The sequence below is a fragment of the Ranitomeya variabilis genome, chromosome 2, assembly GCF_051348905.1.
Source record: "Ranitomeya variabilis isolate aRanVar5 chromosome 2, aRanVar5.hap1, whole genome shotgun sequence".
Classification (NCBI taxonomy): domain Eukaryota; kingdom Metazoa; phylum Chordata; class Amphibia; order Anura; family Dendrobatidae; genus Ranitomeya; species Ranitomeya variabilis.
In genome coordinates this window covers 1,025,321,482-1,025,344,286 of record NC_135233.1, presented here as the reverse complement: position 1 = coordinate 1,025,344,286, position 22,805 = coordinate 1,025,321,482, and the positions used below count along the sequence as shown (strand labels likewise).

The window sequence follows — 22,805 nt, the reverse complement described above, 5'->3', positions numbered from 1 at the left end:
TTGCTCTATTGGGCCTCCAGTGACACACTGACAGGAGACAATGGCTCCTGCAGTGCATCACTGAGGTTACCTGAGTTCTTTGATCTCACTTTATGGCAAAGCTGCGGGGGAGTTTTCCCACACAGCAGTGCCACAAGTGAGAGGAGGAACTATTTCTCACAGCGGTGGAGGGATACAGTGCAGAAGGATACCTTCCGTCATTGTACCGCCAGAGCCCCTGGAGAGCGGTCACATCACCTGATGCGGCAGCTCTCCACGGGAGATCTTTGTGGGACACTCATATTAATTGGATAACTGCGGATCAGGGAGAATATTGTTTGATTATTATTTTAATATTTTTTTCAGGTAAGCAAGGGCTTCGGGATCAAGGTGATTGGTGAGTATGTACTCTATGTTGTATGTACTGTATGTTGTATGTACTGTATATGTGTATATGTTTATATGTGGTTTTTTTTTTTTAACATTCAACACATTAGCCAGATGATGGGACTACTACTGTCCCATCATTGGCTAATGTGTCAATCACTGTCACTCTAGCAGGCATAGCCCGATGGGACTTGTAGTCCCATCGGACGATGCCTGCACACACACACAACTTCCCAAAGACCCCCCCGCGCAGACCCCCGGACAGCGCCGCACAGCCCCGCACACACCCAGACAGCCCCGCACACACCCGAACAGCCCTGGACAGCGCCGTACAGCCCCGCAGATGCCCTGGCAGACCCTCAGACAGCCCGCAGGCCCCGCCCGCACACACATACACACACATAGTCACTGCCCACAATCCGCCCACACACTTCCCTCCTCCTGGGCCTCAGCGTTTCTCACAGCCACATCTGCAGCAAAACTGCAGATCTTTTTTACATCTGCAGTTTTGCTGCGAATGTGCCTGACTCAATGCAAGTCTATGGGTGCAGAAACGCTGCAGTTCCGCACAAAAGAAGTGACATGCTGCGGAAAAAAAAAGCTGCGTGGATTTTTCCGCAGCATGTGCACATCAAGTCTGCGGTTCCCATAGACTTATATTGGTTGTGCACTACACTGCGCATTTGATGCAATTCTGTGCAGCAAAAAATGCTGCGGATCTGCAATCAAATCTGCAACATGTGCACACAGCCTTAAAATGCTTTAGGCTACGTTCACACGATCCTTTTTTTTTCAGGTCCTGTTTTGAAAAACCGCAGCTAAAATCCGCACTGATTTTTCGCTGCGGTTTTTGATCCTTTTTCTTCTGCGGATTCCACTGCGGGTTTCCAACTGCAGTTTCCTATTGGGGCTGCTGGAAACCCGCAGCAGAATCCGCAGAAAGAATTGACAGGTACTTCTTTTTTCTGCAGGCAAAACCGCTGCGGATTTGCCTGGGGAAAAAAGGATAGTCGGCACAGCGGGTTTTGTTTTCCATTGGGTTACATTGTACTGTAACCTACATGGAAAAAAGCTGCGGATCCGCAGTGCCAAATCCGCTGCGGATCCGCAGCAAAAACCGCAGCGTGTGAACATACCCTTATGCTGATGCAACATGGTGACTTATCACAGCAGCTTTTGCATGGCCAGATGTCACTATGTGTCATTGCTATGCTGTTGCTTAATACTAGTGAATAGGGTTGCATTGGGACCCTGATTAAACAGCGACTGCGACAGATAAGACACAATAGATTTTTAGCGATTGATTGTTGCAGTACCCTTGGGATCTAGCTGCCACAGATTGTGAACTTTGGTCATGCAACAGATGTGCATTTGCGGCTGTTAGATAGCCTGAACACATGCAGGATCGCCTGTTTGTTAGGAAATCTCCACATGTATTCAGGCTGTCTAGCAGCCACAAATCATGCAGCTGCAGGGACACAAACTAAATCTCCGAGTATGGCCAAAATACTCGTCGAACACCCAAGCATGCTTGGAAATCTCGAGTAAGGAGCACGCTCACTCATCACTAGTAGGAAGGACGTGGATGCCATTTTGTTCAAGCTACGGCTGAAATTCACTCATAGTGGAAAGGCTGTGTAATTTATTTCTAGATTTTCATATACAAAATACGCGGTTGAATAGTGTTGCAACAAAGTGACAAATCTCATCCATGTGTCATTTACAAATCCATACTCACATAGCAGAATTTTATCACACAGAAATAACTTGCAGAGCAGATTTTTACATCCACATCTTGTCACTTTATTAAAAAAAAAAAAATCAAAGAAATAAACATCCACTTACCAATACCAGGTCATAATACCCAGCATGGATGGACACACCCCGAAGATGGCCCCTGTGCAAGAACAGTACATGGGCTCTATGGAGTCCAACAATATGTCTGTAACAGAAGCTGCTTGTTGCTGTGAACATGGTAGTGGCCCCCTTAGCTCCTGGGCCCTCTGTGCATGCAGAGGTTGCACCTCGGTATGTCCATCCCTGGCCCCCAGTGATGAAAGGTAGAGGTAACACAGGTGCAAAATACTGATCTACTACCACTTACACACCTGTTATCTATATGGATGGAGAGGGGGGATACTTAATATTATCAATGGACACAGACAAGGCTTGTATGAGGAGCAGTCACACACCCCACAGGGACAAAAATGGGATTTTGATTTAATTTTTTTAACCACCTCAGGATTGCAAAAATACCAAGCAGCTAAGAAAAGTGAGCTGCACATCCTTCAGGTATTTTCTGCTTTATAGCCGCTCCAAACTTTACAATACAAGTCAACAAGAAAAACAAATTCCCAGAAGGCTGCCGGGCATCTTTTCGAGAATTTTTGTCCCAAAAAACATTAGTATTTTATAAAAAAAAAAAAAAGCTAAAAAAGGTTAAATTGTTATAAACAAACACCAAAGAAAAAAGCCAATGTGCTCCAGGAAATGCTAACAAAAAATTGACAAAAATGCTTCAGGACAAAAGACGTCGGTATTTCCTGAAGTTTCTGTTCGAACAACTTGTTTTTGACTGTTAGGGTCCCTTTCCACTTGCGAGATAAAAAACGGTCCGTAATCTGGACCGAAAAAACGGATGGAACGTATGCGATTGTCATGCGAGTGTCATGCGAGTGTTATGCGAGTGCCATGCGATTTTTTAATCGCACCATCCGTATGACATCAGTATGACATCCGTATTGCTGTCCGATTTTTACGCACCAGTGTCCTTTGAAAAGCCGGCAATTCAGCGCTGTGTACAGTAAAATCACACTGACAGGTTAGAATAGAGTAGATATATGCACATAGAATGTGTATATATACATATATACATGTCAGTGAGACACCTATATATGTATATTTATATTTAATGCAGCGCTAGATAGCATAAAAGCCTCTAATTCAATTGCCGGCTTTTTCCTTCTCCTTCACAAACCCGACAGGATATGAGACATGGTTTACATACAGTAAACCTTCTCATATCCCCATTTTTTTTGCATATTCCACACTACTAATGTTAGTAGTGTGTATGTGCAAAATTTGGCCGCTGTAGCTGCTAAAATAAAGGGTTAAATGGCGGGAAAAATTGGCGTGGGCTCCCGCGCAATTTTCTCCGCCAGAGTGGTAAAGCCAGTGACTGAGGGCAGATATTAATAGCCAGGAGAGGGTCCATGGTTATTGGCCCCCCCGTGGCTAAAAACATCTGCCCCCAGCCACCCCAGAAAAGGCACATCTGGAAGATGCGCCTATTCTGGCACTTGGCCACTCTCTTCCCACTCCCTGTAGCGGTGGGATATGGGGTAATGAAGGGTTAATGCCACCTTGCTATTGGAAGGTGACATTAAGCCAGATTAATAATGGAGAGGCGTCAATTATTACACCTATCCATTATTAATCCAATTGTTTGAAAGGGTAAAAAAAACACACACACACGTGATTAAAAAGTATTTTAATGAAATAAACACAGCGGTTGTTTTAATAATTTATTGCTCTCTCATTCCATTTTCATACCCTCGCTTGGCAAAACAATAAACACACAAGATACATACCTTCTGATGTACTGTCAGGTCCAACGATGTAATCCATCTGAAGGGGTTAACTAATATTACAGGCAGAGCTGCGATAAACCACTCGCTCGTACCTGTAATCCCCCGGGTGCTGAAAGGAAAGCAGTGATCTATAGTTACCTTCAATCGCGGTGATGCGCCCCCTGGTGGATGTCCTCATATGACCTGGAGCGTGGGAAAAAGTTCCCAGGCTGCAGTTCATGAGAACATCCAGCAGGGGCGCATCACCGCGACTGAATGTAAGTACAGATCACTGCTTTCCTTTCAGCACCCGGGGATTACAGGTACGAGCGAGTGGATTATCGCAGCTCTGCCTGTAATATTAGTTAACCCCTTCAGATGGATTACTTCGTGGGACGTGACAGTTCATCAGAGAGGGTATGTATCTTGTGTGTTTATTATTTTTCCAAGTGAGGGTATGAAAATGGAATGAGAGAGCAATAAATTATTAAAACAACCGCTGTGTTTATTTCATTAAAATCCTTTTTAATCATGTGTGTGTGTGTTTTTTAACCCTTTCCAACAACTGGATTAATAATGGATAGGTGTAATAACTGACGCCTCTCCATTATTAATCTGGCTTAATGTCACCTTACAATAGCAAGGTGGCATTAACCCTTCATTACCCCATATCCCACCGCTACAGGGAGTGGGAAGAGAGTGGCCAAGTGCCAGAATAGGCGCATCTTCCAGATGTGCCTTTTCTGGGGTGGCTGGGGGCAGATGTTTTTAGCTATGGGGGGGCCAATAACCATGGACCCTCTCCTGGCTATTAATATCTGCCCTCAGTCACTGGCTTTACCACTCTGGCGGAGAAAATTGCGCGGGAGCCCACGCCAAGTTTTTCCGCAATTTAACCCTTTAATTTAATAGCTAGATCCCCCAAATTGTGCACACAGACACTTGTTACATTAGTGAAGAGGAATATGTAATAAAAAAAGGGATATGAGATGGTTTACTGTATGTAAACCATGTCTGATATCATGTCGGGTTTGTGAAGGAGAAGGAAAAAGCCGGCAATTGAATTAGAGGCTTTTAAGCTATCTAGCGCTGCATTAAATATAAATATACATATATAGGTGTCTCACTGACATATATATATGTATATATACCTATTCTATGTGTATATATCTACTCTATTCTAACCTGTCAGTGTGATTTTACTGTACACCGCACTGAATTGCCGGCTTTTCAAAGGACACTGGTGCGTAATAATCGGACAGAACTCGCATGTTGCGAGTGCTGTGCGATTTTTTTCTCGCACCCATTGACTTGCATTGGCGAGTCTCGTCCGAGAATCGCAGCAATACGCAGCATGCTGCGATTTTTTTCTCAGCCGATCCAGATTTTTCTCAGTCCGATTTCGGCTGAGAAAAAAATCGCAAATGAAAAGCCACCTATTAAATAACATTGGTCAGAGTGCAATCCGATTTTTTATCGGATTGCACGCATCCGTTTTCCTCGCAAGTGGAAAGGGACCCTTAGATAAAAACACAGTGTGAATATAGCCTCAGGGATTGATGCCTTTTTGCCAATAGCAGCTGATGTAAAAAGTCTAATCTTTTAGTGTTGTACATGTAAATGATGACTTTTTAACTACACTTTGTTCAAATGTGTCGTGTAACTGTTAGTCATCTCCATACCCACCACAAATTAAGTTGGGAAATATAATTACAGTTTTCAAATTTCTGTAAGTTTTCAATTTATTTTTATGCAATGCACATAAATTGAATTTTCTACTTTTACATGACCTTGTAGGTCTTCAATGTAAATAGTAGAGCAGTAAACTTTAATTTGCAGAATAAATTTCTCATCCTAGCTTGTATCTGACGCTTTTCTTATGTTCACTCTACTTAACATTCAGTTCACCTCACAAAGACTTTTATTGTAATGCTCTACATTAAATTGTACCTTTACAGAATGGGGGTTGGGTTGTATTCCATTGATTTCCAAGACAGGCTAATTTTTCATGTCCTACTAGGCGATATCCAGGGTAGCAAAAATAAATTAAGAGCGTTTCTGAACAATATACAGAATCTCCATTCTTTATCTTCTTTGGAAGACCACATGATGCACCTACAATAAGATATGGGCCTGTTAAATCCAGTTTAAAATTTATCTTGGTTTTATTTTTGCAATCAAAGTCTTGCCTTGGGTAAAAAAAAAGAGAGAAAACATTTATATAGTTCCAAAGAAAACGGTAAATTTGGAGCAGACAATTGAAAAAAATACAGAACAAATTCTCTTTTTTTGTCTTTATATCAGTTCCCTCTGGGTTTTGTAGGTACAATGCTTTATCTCTTCTTCTAGTATATACTGAGTGCATTCAGTGATCTAGGAAAAAGTATTAAATTGTGTACAATTGCTATTGACTTCTATATAAGGAAATCCTGAGTTAGGCTACATTCACACATTGGTGTGAATAGTCCGTGTACTGCCCGGACATAGAGTTTCATTGATCTATTCATATGTTCGGGAAAATCTTGGATTGAAGTGTGAGATCAGTACTCAGAACATGTTCCTGTTAGGGTTGGCGGATTGCGCTAAATAAAATAAATAATAAAGCACAATCGCAACCCGGGGTCCACCGTACAGAGATGGAAAACTGCTGCTAGTGAAAAATGACGGACTACACGGTGACCGATTACCCATGCACACTGGGTAAACGCCACTCAGTGTGAACAAGACGCTAAGTTCCAAACTCTATTTCTCCACAGAGAGGAACAGTACAAATGAGTACTAAGTGCTTTGTCCTGTTAAACGGCACAGGACAAGCACGTGAACTGAACTTGCACACAAATGAAACAGATGCTCTGCAACTGAGCTGTGTCACTCGCACACAGAATTGAAAGAGATGCTCTGCATCTGAGCTGTGTCATTCGCACACAGAAATGAAAGAGATGCTCTGCAACTGAGCTGTGTCACTCGCACACAGAAACGAAGAAGATGCTTTGAGCTTAATACCCTGACTAGGGTTGAGCTTGCCCTGAAACTCTTCTGTGCTAACCGCACACATGTAGGTAACAGATGCTAAGCCAAGTGGCTAATTGCCCCCACTGACACTAGCTGCCTGCCTACATGTACAGTCCCGAAGCTTAGACAGATACATGACACTTGCAGACAGAGTGGAAGGGTCTACACTCTTGTAGCTACACCCAAATGATACTAGTGCACCCGTGTGCTCCGTTCAGGGCTTTTATACATAAGGCTCCACCCCAAATACTTACACCCAGTCAGGCGAACCATCGCACGCAGTCCAATATGGAGCTGCCACATCACAGACATGCTTAGTAAGGAAAACTCTGGACTTAGGCTCCAAATTGGCAGGTTGCTCCTGTATAACACTGGTTACAAAGGCCTTGACTGGAGAGCGTGCAGTAACCAACTGTATACTACGAGCCTGAGCTAGACGCTGGGACTGATGTCTCTGCTGAACAGCACCTTTCGTGGCTGAGCCCGAATGGGAGACCGCCAAAGCAGACAAGGCTTGGGATCTACCCCGTGAAGCGGGAGAATCCCTGCGCCTAACAGTTCCTTTCTGATCTGATTTTGAGGATCGGAATAGGACATACTCATATTTAGAGGGTCTGTGTGCTATCCAATAATGTTTGAAAGTAGCTTTAGGGCATATAAGGGTCTGTTTCTGCATTGTGGCACCTGACCCCTAATACAAGTTATCTCCTCTGAGATAATTGGATTGATTATGGCAAGTTGAATCAGACTGTCACCTTACTGTGATCTGGTTCTCTCGGATCACAAAATTTCTCCATCTTCTCCATTCTGTGAGTCCACGGAAATCAGACTACACTCACATGTCATCCAAGAGCAGTCCGATGTTTTCCATGCACCCATACCCTTTAATGGCTGAGTATCTTCCGATTTTGAAGTGAAAGCACAGCATGCTGAAGTATTTTTCACAGACAGATTTAGTCAGTGAAAAAAATCAGTAATCAACTCTGACTAGTGTTGAGCGATACCGTCCGATACTTGAAAGTATCGGTATCGGATAGTATCGGCCGATACCCGAAAAGTATCGGATATCGCCGATACCGATACCAATACAAGTCAATGGGACACCAAGTATCGGAAGGTATCCTGTATGGTTCCCAGGGTCTGAAGGAGAGGAAACTCTCCTTCAGGCCCTGGGATCCATATTAATGTGTAAAATAAAGAATAAAAATAAAAAATATTGATATACTCACCTCTCCGACGCAGCCTGGACCTTACCGATGTAACCGGCAGCTTCCGTTCCTAAGAATGAGCGCTTGAAAGACCTTAGATGACGTCGCGGCCTGTGAAGGCACACCTGTGAAGTGAAAACCATTCCCAGTGACTACCTCTTGAAGCGCATCAAGAGAATGCCAAGAGTGTGCAAAGCAGTCATCAAAGCAAAAGGTTGCTACTTTGAAGAACCCAGAATATAAGACATATTTCAGTTGTTTCACACTTTTTTGTTAAGTATATAATTCCACATGTGTTAATTCATAGTTTTGATGCCTTCAGTGTGAATGTACAATTTTCATAGTCATGAAAATACAGAAAAATCTTTAAATGAGAAGGTGTGTCCAAACTTTTGATCTGTACTGTACATGAAGACTAATTTCCAAACAGTCTTGTTTACTGATGCGTGTCGAGCAACCCTGGATGGTCCAGATGGATGGACTAGTGGATGGTTGGTGGATGGCCTCCATGTCCCATCAAGGTTGCGACATCAGCAAGGAGGTGAAGGAGTCAAGTTTTGTGTCTGGAATCATGGGGAAACAGCTGGTAGGGCTCTTTAAGGTTCCTGAAGGTGTGAAAATGACCTCTACAAAGTATATAGAGTTTCTGACTGAGAACTGTCTTCCATGGTATAAAAAGCAGAAATGTGCCTTAAGGAGCAAAATCATCATCATGCATGACAATGCACTATCTCATTCTTCCAAGAATACCTCTGAGTTATTGGCTACTATGGTCATAAAAGGAGATATACTCATGGTGTGGCCACAATCTTCCCCTGACCTCAACCCTATAGAGAACTTTTGGAGTATCATCAAGCAAAAGATCTATGAGGGTGGGAGGCAGTTCACATCAAAAAAGCAGCTCTGGGAGGCTATTCTGACTTGATGCAAAGAAATACAAGCAGAAACTCTCCAAATACTCACAAGATCAATGGATGCAAGAATTGTGAAGATGATATCAAAGAAGGGTTCCTATGTTAACATGTAACTTGGCCTGTTAGGATGTTTTGGAGTTAAATAGCTTTTTTGTTCAGTGAATGTGACCTCCTAATGCTGCAAATTCAACAAATGAGCATTTTCAGTTCTTTAAAATATATCAAATGTTTAGAAATTCTACTGTGCATAATAATTTCGAACAGTGCATTTTGAGTTTTTATTCATTTTGGAGATTATACTGTTATCATTGGGAGGTTTCTGCAATAAAATTCGATGTATAATCTATCGGGTGATGACTTTTATTAGACTGACTGTCATTTGCACCGACCATTTAGGAAAATCCGAGAAAAATATCATTTGCATAATAATTTGGAACACGGTGTATATATAGGTGGGGGTTAAGACAGAACTTTGCTCATCATTTATCAGAAACCTTTAGTAACTTGTGGACTCACAGTTCTAGTCATGTGGCCACAGATCCTTCAGTTATAAAGCACCATAATAAGGATCCTGATTTTTTACATGGATAACTTGTCCCCATGTAGAACAAAGCATCTGGTTAGAAAGCTCCGACATGCCTGAAGGGCTCACCTCAGATTACCTACCTCATAAGGGATAGCTCTGCTCCAAGACCGATATTTGAAAAAGAGAAGCAATAGCTAAGTGGCAAATCACAACAATGAATGAAACCATATAGTGGTGTTCAAACTGAATCAGAGGCTACCAAGACATATTCCAAACCCCTTTATTTTTTGCTAGAAATTCAGTTTCTTTGTAAAAAAAAAAAAAAAAAAAATCATGGCTTGACAGCTTCTCTTTATTATCCCAAAAGCAGAGGCACGTACCAATTTGCACTGAGCAAATAATTTAATTGTCTATTCTATTTTGGTATCTCTAATTTTTCAAACTCAGAGCTTAGAAGTAGTCTTTTTAAAGAGAAATTTTCACCAGAATTCACAAAACATACAGAATATTCATGTCAGAATGTCTGATCATGAAATATGCATTGTAAAAGTGTAGCCAAAAAATTTAAGTTGGGATGATGAAAGAATAGATTTGTAATTATTCAATTTCATTACTAATTTCCTGAGAATTTTAGCTTCAGATAAGTATGGAATTTTAACATTTCAATTTCTATAATATCAGCAGAATGGCAGCCACTATTTTGATGGATTCTTTTGATCCTTGAGAAGGGGATAAAATAATAACATTATACTAACCTGCTATACACTCACCCCTCACTTGTTTCTGTCACCACAGCTTGCCTTGTCCTTCACTTGCTCCATATGATTTTCAAATCTTCTGGCATTGACCAGACCTCACATATTTACATAGTGAGTGACGCACATCTTTGATATCAGTAACATGGTTTGCACCCGACATGACAGTGTGAAACCCAAAGGCCAGAGGGAACAATCGGAGGAGCAGCAATTTATCACAGTATTCAGAGTCAGAGATCATAGAATCAAAGAATGTTAAAGTTGGAATTGACTGCCAGGATCATCATGTCCAACCCCTGCTCAATGCAGGATTCACTAAACCATCTCAGACATGTCTGTCTAGCCTCTGTTTGGAGACTTCCATTGGAGGAGAACTCATTACCTCTCGTGGCAGCCTGTTCCACTACTTAATCTCCCTCACTGTCAAAAAGTATTTTCTAATATCTAATCTTCTCCCTTTCAGTTTCATTCGATAACTTCTCATGTTTCCATGTGTAAATGAGAATAAGGGTGATCCCTCTACACTGTGATATTCCTTCTGATATTTGTAGACAGCTATTAAGTTTCCTCTTAGCCTTCTTTTTTGCAAACTAAACATTCCCAGATCCTTCAACTATTCCTCTTAGGACATACTTTGCAGTCACCATCCTGGTAGCCCTTTTCTGATTTTGCTCCAGTTTTTCAATGTCTTTTTCAAAATGTGGTGCCCAGAACTGGACACGATATTCCAGATGAGGCCTGACCAAGATAGAGATGATTAGTGAATTGATTTGTAACAAATATTGAGGACCGAGAGTGCTCCTTTCTGCTTTTTATTCACTCAAGCATCAGTGTGCTTGAGATGCTTGTTACCTGGTGATTATATTTGAATGCTCGAGTCCCTGCCCCGCCTGTTTTGGCGCTTGTTAGACAGCCAGTAAACATGCGGGGATTGCCTGCCAGTCACTGTAATGCCATAGCCATCTTGGTTGTGGCATTACTGTGATTGCCGGGCCTCATAGAATCATCGGGTCTATATAAGACCCATGACCCCATGCTCACCACAGTATACCAACGGACACAGGCAGAGTACGGAGAGGTGCTGTGCTAGGGACAGAGTTGTATCTGTGCATAGGCAGGGATTAGACATATGTAATCTTTCTTTCAACTACAACAACAGCCCTTATTAGGGCTAATTGTAATCAATATTCATTCTGCTGATAGCAGCACTTAGGGAGAGATTGTGCTGATGGGATAGTGTAGGACAGGATAGGGCTAATTGCACATTCTTTCTGCTGCAACTCATATAAAAAACCCTTATAATATTCTTTTTGCTCTTAATCCAGCAATTTTTTTTAGCAGGGAAATGCTATATGCCATTTATACTGAGCCAGTTGTACATGAAAAGCATACAGCCAGACTGGGTTGGTTAGCAATAGCATTGCTATATTGCTCCTGCACTGTAAAAGTCCATCTGAAGTGGTCAAATTGTCCTGCGATACTAATCCCGTAAAGTTTTTTTAGCAGGGAAATATTATACTTCATTTACACTGCACCAGTTGTGCATCAAAATAAAAAAGCCAGAGTTGGTTGGTTAGAAATATCATTGCTTCATTGTTCATCTGAGAAGGGCAAATTTTACTGCTCTAGTAATCCTGTTAAACTTTTTAGCTGAGAGATATTATACGTCATTTATACTGTACCAGTTGTGCATCAAAATAAAAAAAACAGACTTGGTTTGTTAGAAATAGCATTGCTATTCTGCTCCTTCACTGTAAGAAGTCTATCTGAAGTGGGCAAATTTTCCTGCGTTATTATTCCTGCAAATTGTTTTTAGCAGAGAAATATTATACAACATTTAAACTGTGCCAGATTTGCATCAAAATAAAAAAGCCCGACTTGGGGCTACATTGCTCCTACACTATAACAAGTCCATCTGAGGTGGGCACATTTTCCTGAAATACTATCCCTGCAAAGTTTTCTTAACAGGGATAATTTAAAATGGGCAAAGCACATGGTAAGGGACAGGAAAGTGGATGTGATCCTGATGGTGAGTGCAGAGGCCATGGGCAAGGTCAAACTGTGCCTGTGTTGGGATCACAAGAAACACACACTCCGTCCACCTATTTTCTTGTCTCACTTTGTAGGGGGGCATGGAACATGATTTTTGCAGCCAAACCAGTGTGAGCAGCAGAGGGCAGTAGTTTGCCTCCGCACATAAGAGCTGATGAGTGGGCATGGATGTCTGAAATCTGTTCTCCAAAACTTTGAGGACTCGACCAAGATAGTGAGCATTGATGATGCCATAATCAGCATAACTATTCCACTTCTCTGTCTACTGAAACGCTCACTGCTCACAATTAAAGAGGTTTTCCAAGCAAGTTGAGATGGAGCAAGAAACTCTACAGGGTGATACTACACAGCCAAGCCTCATCTCATGTTCCTGATGCAGATTGGGTGATAATGAGGAGGAAAAAGAACAGGAGCCTGTTGCCTGCGCAACAGATGGTACTACCCACACCACCTTCATCCCGTCTGTTCAGAGTGGATGGCTGAAGACCAGTAGGGGGATGAGAATGAGGAGGAAAAGATGGACAGTTGTTCACTTGGTGGGGATAGGGAAGTCTTGGCTGTTGTCAGTCTGGCACACATGGCTGAGTTTATGTTCTGCTGCTTTTCCCATGACCCTCGTGTTGTACGCATTTTGGCCAACACTAATTACTACTTAGTTACCCTTCTAGACCTAAGCTACAAGGATACAAGAAGAACTTTCCTTCTTTTTTTCTCCTGGCAGAGAGGTCTAAAAAATGGTGCAGTACCAGAAAGCCTTTGTTGAAGAATTCCCATCTGACAATTTTGGCGGCAGAGGTTTCAGTTCCTTGGAAAACCAAGGTTTAGAGATAAGGGAGACAAACACCAGATGCAGCAGAGGCAAGTGAAACCATTAAAAGGTCTGGGACAGTTTTCTCACACCCTCCCATCGCCCAGGCTCTGATGCGTGGAGTACTCTGACAAGGAGGGAAAAGTTTTGGAAGATACTGAAGGAGTACCTTGCTGACTGTACCAGCGTCCTCCGTGATTTCTCTGTGCCTTTCAACTATTGGGTAAAACAATAAACATGGAAGACTTCAGCATGAGAAGCACCAAGTGGTTTAATGGGGATATTTTAATGAAAGGTGGGGGGATTAGCCTCTCACCTGGAAGGGTTGTGTACTCCTGCACAACTTCTGTAGCAGACATGATGTGATGTCACTTCAGGTCCTCTTACCTGGAGATGCTCTCTATGGCCCCAAGCTGCTCCAGCTACAGTCCCTCAAGGGGAATATCAATGTTTTTGGAAAAAATATGTATGTAGTAAATTTAAGGAGCGCTATGGCTATATAGCACACAGCAATGGATTAGTGGTAAACAACCATGATCTGCTGGCCGGCAGCTAGAGGAGTTGGGGCTAAATTTGGGGTTAGGGTTGGGGCTAAATTTAGGTTAGGGTTGGGGCTAAATTTAGGGTTAGGGTTAGGGTTGGGGCTAAATTTAGGGTTAGGGTTAGGGTTGGGGCTAAAGTTAGGGTTAGGGTTGGGGCTAAATTTAGGGTTAGGGTTGGGGCTAAATTTAGGGTTAGGGCTAGGGTTAGGGTTAGGGTTGGGGCTAAAGTTAGGGTTGGAGCTAAAGTTAGGGCTAGGGTTGGGGCTAAATTTAGGGTTAGAGTTGGGATAAGGGTTAGGGTTTGGATTAGGGTTGGCATTAGGGTTCCGTTTGGGATTAGGGTTAGGTTTGGGATTGGGGTTAAGGTTAGGGTTGGGATTAGGGTTAGGGGTGTTTTGGGATTAGGGTTAGGTTTGAGGTTAGGGTTGAGATTAGGATTAGGGGTGTGTTGGATTTAGGGTTTTTATTAGGGTTATGGCTAGTGTTGAGATTAGGGTTTTTTTGGGGTTAGGGCCGTGAGTATCATTAGGGTTGTGATTAGGATTATGGATCGGGTTGGGATTAGGGTTAGGGGTGTGTTGGGGTTAAGGTTGGAGTTAGAATTGGGGGTTTCCACTGTTTAGGTACATCAGGGTGTCACCAAACACGACAGCCAATTTTGCGTTCAAAAAGTCAAATGGTGCTCCCTCCCTTCTGAGCTCTGCCGTGCGCCCAAAAAGTGGTTTACCCCCCCATATATGGGGCATCAGCGTACTCGGGAAAAATTGGACAACAACTTTTGGGGTCCAATTTCTCCTGTTACCTTTGTGAAAATAAAAACTTGGGGGCAAAAAAATCTTTTTTGTGGAAAAATTTTTTTTTTTTATTTTCACGACTCTGCATTATAAACTTCTGTGAAGCACTTGGGCATTCAAAGTTCTCACCACACATCTAGGTAAGTTCCTTGGGGAGGTCTAGTTTCCAAAATCGGGTCACTTGTGGGGGGTTTCTACTGTTTAGGTACATCAGGGGCTCTGCAAACGCAACATAATGCCCGCAGACCATTATATCAAAGTCTGCATTCCAAAACGGCGCTCCTTCCCTTCCGAGATCTGCCATGCGCCCAAACAGTGGTTTACCCCCACATATGGGAAATCAGCGTACTCAGCATAAATTGCACAATAAATTTTGGGGTCCAATTTCTTCTGTTACCCTTGTGAAAGTAAAAATTTTGGGGTGAAAAGATCATTTTTGTGGAAAAAATATGATTTTTTTATTTTCATGGCTCTACATTATAAACTTCTGTGAAGCAGTTGGGGGTTCATAGTGCTCAGTCACCACACATCTAGATAAGCTCTTTGGGGGTCTAGTTTCCAAAATGGGGTCACTTGTGGTTGGTTTCTACTGTTTAGGTACATCAGGAGCTCTGCAAATGCAACATGACTAGTGTTGAGCATTCCGATACCGCAAGTATCGGGTATCGGCCGATATTTGCTGTATCGGAATTCCGATACCGAGATCCGATACTTTTGTGGTATCGGGTATCGGTATCGAAACAACATTAATGTGTAAAAGAAAGAATTAAAATAAAAAATATTGCTATACTCACCTCTCTGACGCAGCCTGGACCTCACCGAGGGAACCGGCAGCGTTGTTTGCTTAAAATGCGCGCTTTTCCTTCCTTCCGTGACGTCACGGCTTCTGATTGGTCGCGTGCCGCCCATGTGGCCGCGACGTGACCAATCACAGCAAGCCGTGACTTAATTTTCAGGTCCTTCTAGGCATTCAGTATTTTAAAATTACGTTCCGGCATTGTGATTGGTCGCGTCGCGGTCACATGGGCGACGCGACCAATCACAAGCCGTGACGTCACGGGAGGCAGGAGACGCTCGCATTTTAAAATGCGCGCGTGTCCAGCCTCCCGTGACGTCACGGCTTGTGATTGGTCGCGTCGCCCATGTGGCCGCGACGCAACCAATCACAGCAAGCCGTGACGTAATTTCAGGTCCTTCAGGATTTTAAAATTACGTTCTGGCTTGTGATTGGTCGCGTCGCGGTCACATGGGCGACGCGACCAATCACAAGCCGTGACGTGACGGGAGGCTGGACACGCGCGCATTTTAAAATGCGCGCGTCTCCTGCCTCCCGTGACGTCACGGCTTGTGATTGGTCGCGTTGCCCATGTGACCGCGATGCGACCAATCACAAAGCCGGAACGTAATTTTAAAATACTGAATGCCTAGAAGGACCTGAAAATTACGTCACGGCTTGCTGTGATTGGTCGCGTCGCGGCCACATGGGCGGCACGCGACCAATCAGAAGCCGTGACGTCACGGAAGGAAGGAAAAGCGCGCATTTTAAGCAAACAACGCTGCCGGTTCCCTCGGTGAGGTCCAGGCTGCGTCGGAGGGTGAGTATAGCAATATTTTTTATTTTAATTCTTTATTTTACACATTAATATGGTTCCCAGGGCCTGAAGGAGAGTTTCCTCTCCTTCGGACCCTGGGAACCATCAGGAATACCGTCCGATACTTGAGTCCCATTGACTTGTATTGGTATCGGGTATCGGTATCGGATTAGATCCGATACTTTGCCGGTATCGGCCGATACTTTCCGATACCGATACTTTCAAGTATCGGACGGTATCGCTCAACACTAAACATGACACCCGCAGACCATCCCATCAAAGTCTGCATTCCAAGCTGTGCTCCTTCCCTTCCGAGCCCGGATGGGTGCCCAAACAGTGCCCCCCCACATATTGGGTATCAGTGTACTCAGGACAAACTGGTCAACAGATTTTGGGGTCCAATGTCTCCTGTTACCCTTGAGAAAATAAAAAATTGCAGGCTAAAAAATGATTTTCGAGGGAAAAAAAAGGATTTTTTATTTTCACGGCTCTACTTTATAAATTTCTGTGAAGCACTTGGGAGTTTAAAGTGCTCACCACACATCTAGATAGGTTCCTTAAGGGGTCTAGTTTCCAAAATGGGGTCACTTGTGGGGAGTTTCTACTATTTAGGCACATCAGGGGCTCTCCAAATGCGACATGGCGTCCGATCTCAATTCCAGCCAATTCTACATTGAAAAAGTAAAACGGCACTCCTTCTCTTCCAAGCTCTGCGGTGTGTCCAAACAGTGGTTTACCCCCACATATGGGGTATCGATGTACTCAGAAGAAATTGCACAACAACTTTTGTGGTCTAATTTCTACTGTTGCCCTTGCGAAAATAAAAATTTGGGGGCAAAAAGATAATTTTTGTAGAAAAAATGCGATTTTTTATTTTCATGGCTCTACGTTATAAACTTCTGTGAAGCACCTGGGGGTTTAAAGTGCTCACCACACATCTAGATAAGTTCCTTAAGGGGTCTAGTTTCCAAAATGGTGTCACTTGTGGGGGGTTTCCACTGTTTAGGCACATCAGGGGCTCTCCAAACGCGACATTGTGTCCGATCTCAATTCCAGCCAATTCTACATTGAAAAAGTAAAACGGCACTCCTTCTCTTCCAAGCTCTACAGTGCGCCCAAGCAGTGGTTTACCCCCACATATGGGGTATCGACGTACTCAGGAGAAATTGCACAACAACTGTTGTGGTCTAATTTCTCCTGTTACCCTTGTGAAAATAAGAATTTGTTGGCGAAAAGGTCATTTTTGTGTAAACAAATGCGGGTATCGGCGTATTCAGGAGAAATTGCACAACAAAATTTATGGTTAAATTTCCGTTTTTACACTTGTTAAAATAAAAAAATGGTTCTGAAATAAAATGTTTGCAAAAAAAAGTTAAATGTTCATTTTTTTTCCTTCCACATTGTTTCAGTTCCTGTGAAGCACGTGAAGGGTTAATAAACTTCTTGAATGTGGTTTTGAGCACCTTGAGGGGTGCAGTTTTTAGAATGGTGTCACACTTGGTTATTTTCTATCATATAGACCCCTCAAAATGACTTCAAATGTGATGTGGTCCCTAAAAAAAAATGGTGTTGTAAAAATGAGAAATTGCTGGTCAACTTTTAACCCTTATAACTCCCTAACAAAAAAAAATTTGTTTCCAAAATTGTGCTGATGTAAAGTAGACATGTGGGAAATGTTATTTATTAACTATTTTTTGTGACATATCTCTCTGATTTAAGGGCATAAAAATACAAAATTTGAAAATTGCAAACTTTTAAAAACTTTCGCCATATTTCCATTTTTTCATAAATAATCGCAAGTAATATCTAAGAAATGTTACCAATAACATGAAGTACAATATGTCATGAAAAAACAATCTCAGAATCGGTGGGATCTGTTAAAGCGTTCCAGAGTTATAACCTCATAAAGTGACAGTGGTCAGAATTGTAAAAATTGGCTTGGTCATTAAGTACCAAATTGGCTCTGTCACTAAGGGGTTAAACCACATATGAAATTACAGCTGAAAACACTAGATGTCTACATGTGAATCAAATGAAAAATGGAACAATTTGCAATGTCAACTCTAGATGAGATGATCAATACATAATGTATGATAAAAAAATATATTTCACATATAAAATTGATAAATGTTTCCTCAACTGTCACATGTATCTTTGTCACTCGACTGAATAAAAAAAAAGACATCATAGAGAAGTAAACCTTCAGTTACACATATACCTTGTTCTTGATTCTCTTTCCAAGCATCTAGATTCATACTAGGTATATTGTCACAAGACTCAAAACCTTCAGGATAATTTGCCATCAGAAAGCTATCAGGAGGTGCTTGTGTTAGTTCTGTATTATCACAAATCACACGAGATAGGGAATGTCTCTCAAGTTCCAGTTTCTGTTTTTCAGTGAACACATTTGTACTTTCATACCAAAACCTAAATGTATTAAAAAGAGAAAACAAAATGAAACTTCCTATAAATTTCTGTATAAAAGTGTTTTCAGCACCTCACACAAATTTATTACTCTTTCTTTTGGAAATTTGCCGTATTGATATGTTTCAGATCTGTCAACTACGGTAGTTTTAATCGAAATATAAAAACAACACAAGAAAGCAAAAAACAGAGCATATAAATGATAATTTAATTATTCAAGATACAGACTTTGATTTCATCCATTATGACAAGTTGTCAATGTCCAATCACATTGACACCATCAGATTTATGCTAAATGTAATGGGACCCATGTCTTACAAAAAGTTAAATTTTTGACTCAAAAGTCCACAAAATAATACTCAAAAAGTCTTTCGGGTCACTTACTACTACTATGGATTCAATTTTTGCCCAGATTGTTTTGCATGGTGAAATTGTGTAAACTGATCTTAACTGAGGCAAGCAATGTCTGCAGTTTGTTTTTATGTTCATCTGGGTTCTTTTACAATCTCCCCATCACCTGATGAACCATGGCGAAATGCGCTGGTGTACCAGGGCGCTTTATCCAGGCAGCAACCAAGTATATTAACCTTTGTAAATATTGGGCCCTTTTTTGAGAAGTATTGTTACTCCAATTGGTGAGATTGTTTTACTCCTTTAATTATATGTATCTTTGTGTTATTAGGTTACCATTTATGATCTTTATTCTATTTGTGATTATTTATAAAATGGTGCTGAGTGGCTCAGTGGATAGCACAGCAGCCTTGCAGCGCTGGAGTCCTGGGTTCAAGCCCCACTAAGGACAAAATCTGCAAAGAGTTTGTATGTTCTCTCCGTGATTGCGTGGGTTTCCTTCGGGTACTCCGGTTTCCTCCCACATTCCAAAAACATACTGATAGGGAATTTAGATTGTGAGCCCCAACGGGGACAGCGACGATAATGTGTGCAACCTGTAAAGCGCTGCGGAATATGTTAGCGCTATATAAAAAATAATAAATAATAATGTATGTATGTACTAATAGCTACTGTGACACTTTTCCTGGATTATTGCCTATCACTTCTGATCAACCTTGTCTTGTTGTACTGCCTTTTTATATTTGAAGTGATCTTAATAAAATTAATATGGGGATTGTTCTTATCTCAGTCCTATAACCTGAGACTTTAGACTGAGGACCTTAGTTGATTCTATATGTTGTCACCATTGGTGAACCATTCGGTTGGCTTGGAAAATTTACCATTATTCAATGTTTTGACCAATTTTGGATAAAGGTTCAGTGCAGGTTCAACACCTTCCAATGACTTGTAGCCTGTATCCATATTGAGACTAGTAGATTTGGGTGACTTTGGTAGCTGTATGTGAATGTCTTCAGCATTTGGAAACATGTATGACTTTTTGAGACCTTCTAGCTTCTATAATTGCCAGACTAATTCTATTTAATTATAGAATCAACAGATATAGTAGAAATAATGGCGGGTGTGGCTATTGAAATTGAATGCAATAGTCAGTTCAGTTTTCTTAATTGGTTAATTTAGTCATTGATGGGACAACTTCTTCACTTAGTGCCAAATTGATGGCTCTGTAGCAAGGACATACAGTATTGGCATATGGGATTATCTGCTGAGATTCAGAACAAGCAATCGGTCGGAACCTGGATACTAGTGGGGAATAATGTTGTCCCTTTGTAATGAGGGTAGAGAGATTGAAGGCTGTGGAGGTGATGAACAGAAAGTTGGATGTTGTGACAACGACCTGCGCACAGCAGAGGAGTCACCTGCTGGTCTGGGAGCATGAGTCATGATGCAAAAGCGATGGCCAGTGGACTGGTAGAGTCTAGCTGTGGAATGGCTTGGCAAACAATAGAGACTAACACTTTAGCAGAGGTAGAATGGAAGAACTGTGTCCCCTGTATTTTGGACTGGCTCCCTGACAAGACACCAATACTGGATTAAAGGGGTTGTCCACTCTATGCTTGCCCCTAGTAAAATTCTATTTGCATCATTCCAGTGGTGTCGGCACTGGCTATGTCAGGGCTCTCATGAAAATTGGTTTGTCACATGATCCCTGTGGCCAAGCGCTGGCTTCACTCTCCTCTGATACTGACATAAATGATATCTGGAGGAATGAGAGGGCAGCAGCACCTCTCACTTCTGCCTGATGTCTTGATTTTTCCCTAAGAGAGCAGACACCTAGAACAACACTGGACTTGCAATCTCTCAGTCTGCCACTCCACGCATCAGGCCCAATCCATTTCTTCCTCTCTGCTTGCAACTGGCTTAGGTTCATTCAGCTACTTCAGACAGCAGTGAAACAGTCTCAAATGTCCTCAATGCCCTTGATGTTTGTTGATCACTCTGACTTGTGTCTAAAGTAGAATCCCATATACCGGCTGATATACAACAATGTAGCACAAGCTGTTCTCAATCCGCCAACTTAATCTCCCTGCTCTCAATCTGCTGACAAACTAACTATTCTCCCTTCTTAATTGCATGCACCCTCCACACACAATCACAACTTTCGCTCCACTCAATGAAACTATACTACAACACGCGCAAACTCTCCAGAGTGCATTAGTTAACCCAAGTCTGCTGCACCTGTCAGTAAAGGAAAGGCAATGACAACATTCCATTACAAGCACACTTCACAGTCTGGACATCAATGCAGAAACTTAAATGGACAAAAGCCCAATGAAGCACCATCACCAACAATGAACTTAGACATGTTATTTGTACAAGTGGTTGGCCATGGACCAACAAAATAGAATTGTCATACTCTACCCATGCTCTCCATTCTGCAACTATTCTACGACTAACATCCTCCATAATCCGAGCATCCCACCTCTGTCTCAAGATTTATCTTGAGATTTCCCAGTTTTTTGGAATGCACTACCCCAGAAGATCTGACAAATGTATAGCCCCCATTATTTAAGCTTGATTTAAAAACACATTTCTATAGACAGATCTTTCACCTCAATTCACTAATCTATCTCTTCTTTGTTCCCTCTTTCTAAATTTTCCTCGGAATCTGGTCCCTCCTATTCATCTGTCTCCATATGTGGATGCTCTGCATGCATCCAATAGTATTTGCTGACTGCACTTCAACAGATACAGGCTGATGACCATACATAACATGCACTTTTTACCCATTGGGTCCCCCCAATTTTCTTATAGATTGTAAGCTTATGAGCAGGACCCTCACTGTTGAAAAGTGGGTTACTTGGTAAAGTCTTTATTGTCTGTAGATGTCCCCACTTAATTGTAAAGTGCTTCGGAATATGTTGGCGCCATATAAATAAAATTTTTATTTTTATTATGAGGGTGATTCTTTACAGCAGTATCAGCTAATGTGTATTATCTTCTTTTATAAAGGAGAACCAATAAAGAGCTCTAGTTTAGAAGCTTGCATACTTCATTTATCAATATTACTGTAAAATGTATTTTGCTTTAAATCTATACCATTGGCTGTGTAGGTTGTCCTCATAGATATCACATACAGATAGCAAATAATGAAAATTTCATCACCATACAGATAAGACATCACAGTAGAAAAGTATCTAGGGAGCCAAAGTGAATAAACTGCACAGAGCAATCTCTGTGATCTCATGGCCGAGACTTCTACATGTTAGAATTATGTGAGAATTTAGTTTCTGAGGTTCTATAATGGAATGGGCGGGTTACATGTTTGTTAAAGGCTTGACAATATGAATATTTCTGAACCACATTTAATCCAAATTAGTAACTACAAATGAGGAACTAAACACTTTCATTACAATGTTTAATGTTCTAACCAATTTGTATGAAAACTTTAGTAAGAAACTGTCATTTTGTGAGACAACTCAATGATCTTTCTATTTTTAGCAGGTGCCTTAAGCTTTTCGTCTTTTAGTTTTGGATATTGTTGGATGCGCAAAATCTCCTCCATTTTTTGTGTGCAGCTATACACGTGTGTCCCAAGATATAGGTTGACTTGTGATAAATTCATCAATGTGTCCCAGTTCAGTCACTTTAACTCTGCAGGGAGACTTCAGTTAATCATGAGCAGACAGTCGCATTGTAGTTATGCAATATTTTACTTTTAGTAAAAAGGATCGGCTCTGGTTTGTCTATTAGTGAGCTTAACCACCAGTAATGCTGATATTTTCCAACATATACTGAAAGTTAAGCTGAGCTAGAAGCAAAAATATATATTGTAGCAGAAAGATTCACAATAAACAACATATAGACATAATATGTAGCATAAAACAATGTT

The 22,805-nt window shown here is 41.6% G+C and overlaps 1 protein-coding gene across 1 annotated transcript in view; it reads right to left on the bottom strand.

Moving 5' to 3' along the window:
• The window catches only part of TPO (thyroid peroxidase), a 201,959-nt gene that overhangs the window by 31,943 nt on the left and 147,211 nt on the right, over nucleotides 1-22,805 (bottom strand). Inside the window, exons 12-13 of the mRNA XM_077281780.1 lie at nucleotides 18,357-18,565; nucleotides 5,886-6,050 (exon numbers count right to left, since the gene is read on the bottom strand). Coding sequence (XP_077137895.1) covers nucleotides 5,886-6,050; nucleotides 18,357-18,565 — 374 coding nt within the window. The remainder of the gene's footprint in view (nucleotides 1-5,885; nucleotides 6,051-18,356; nucleotides 18,566-22,805) is intronic.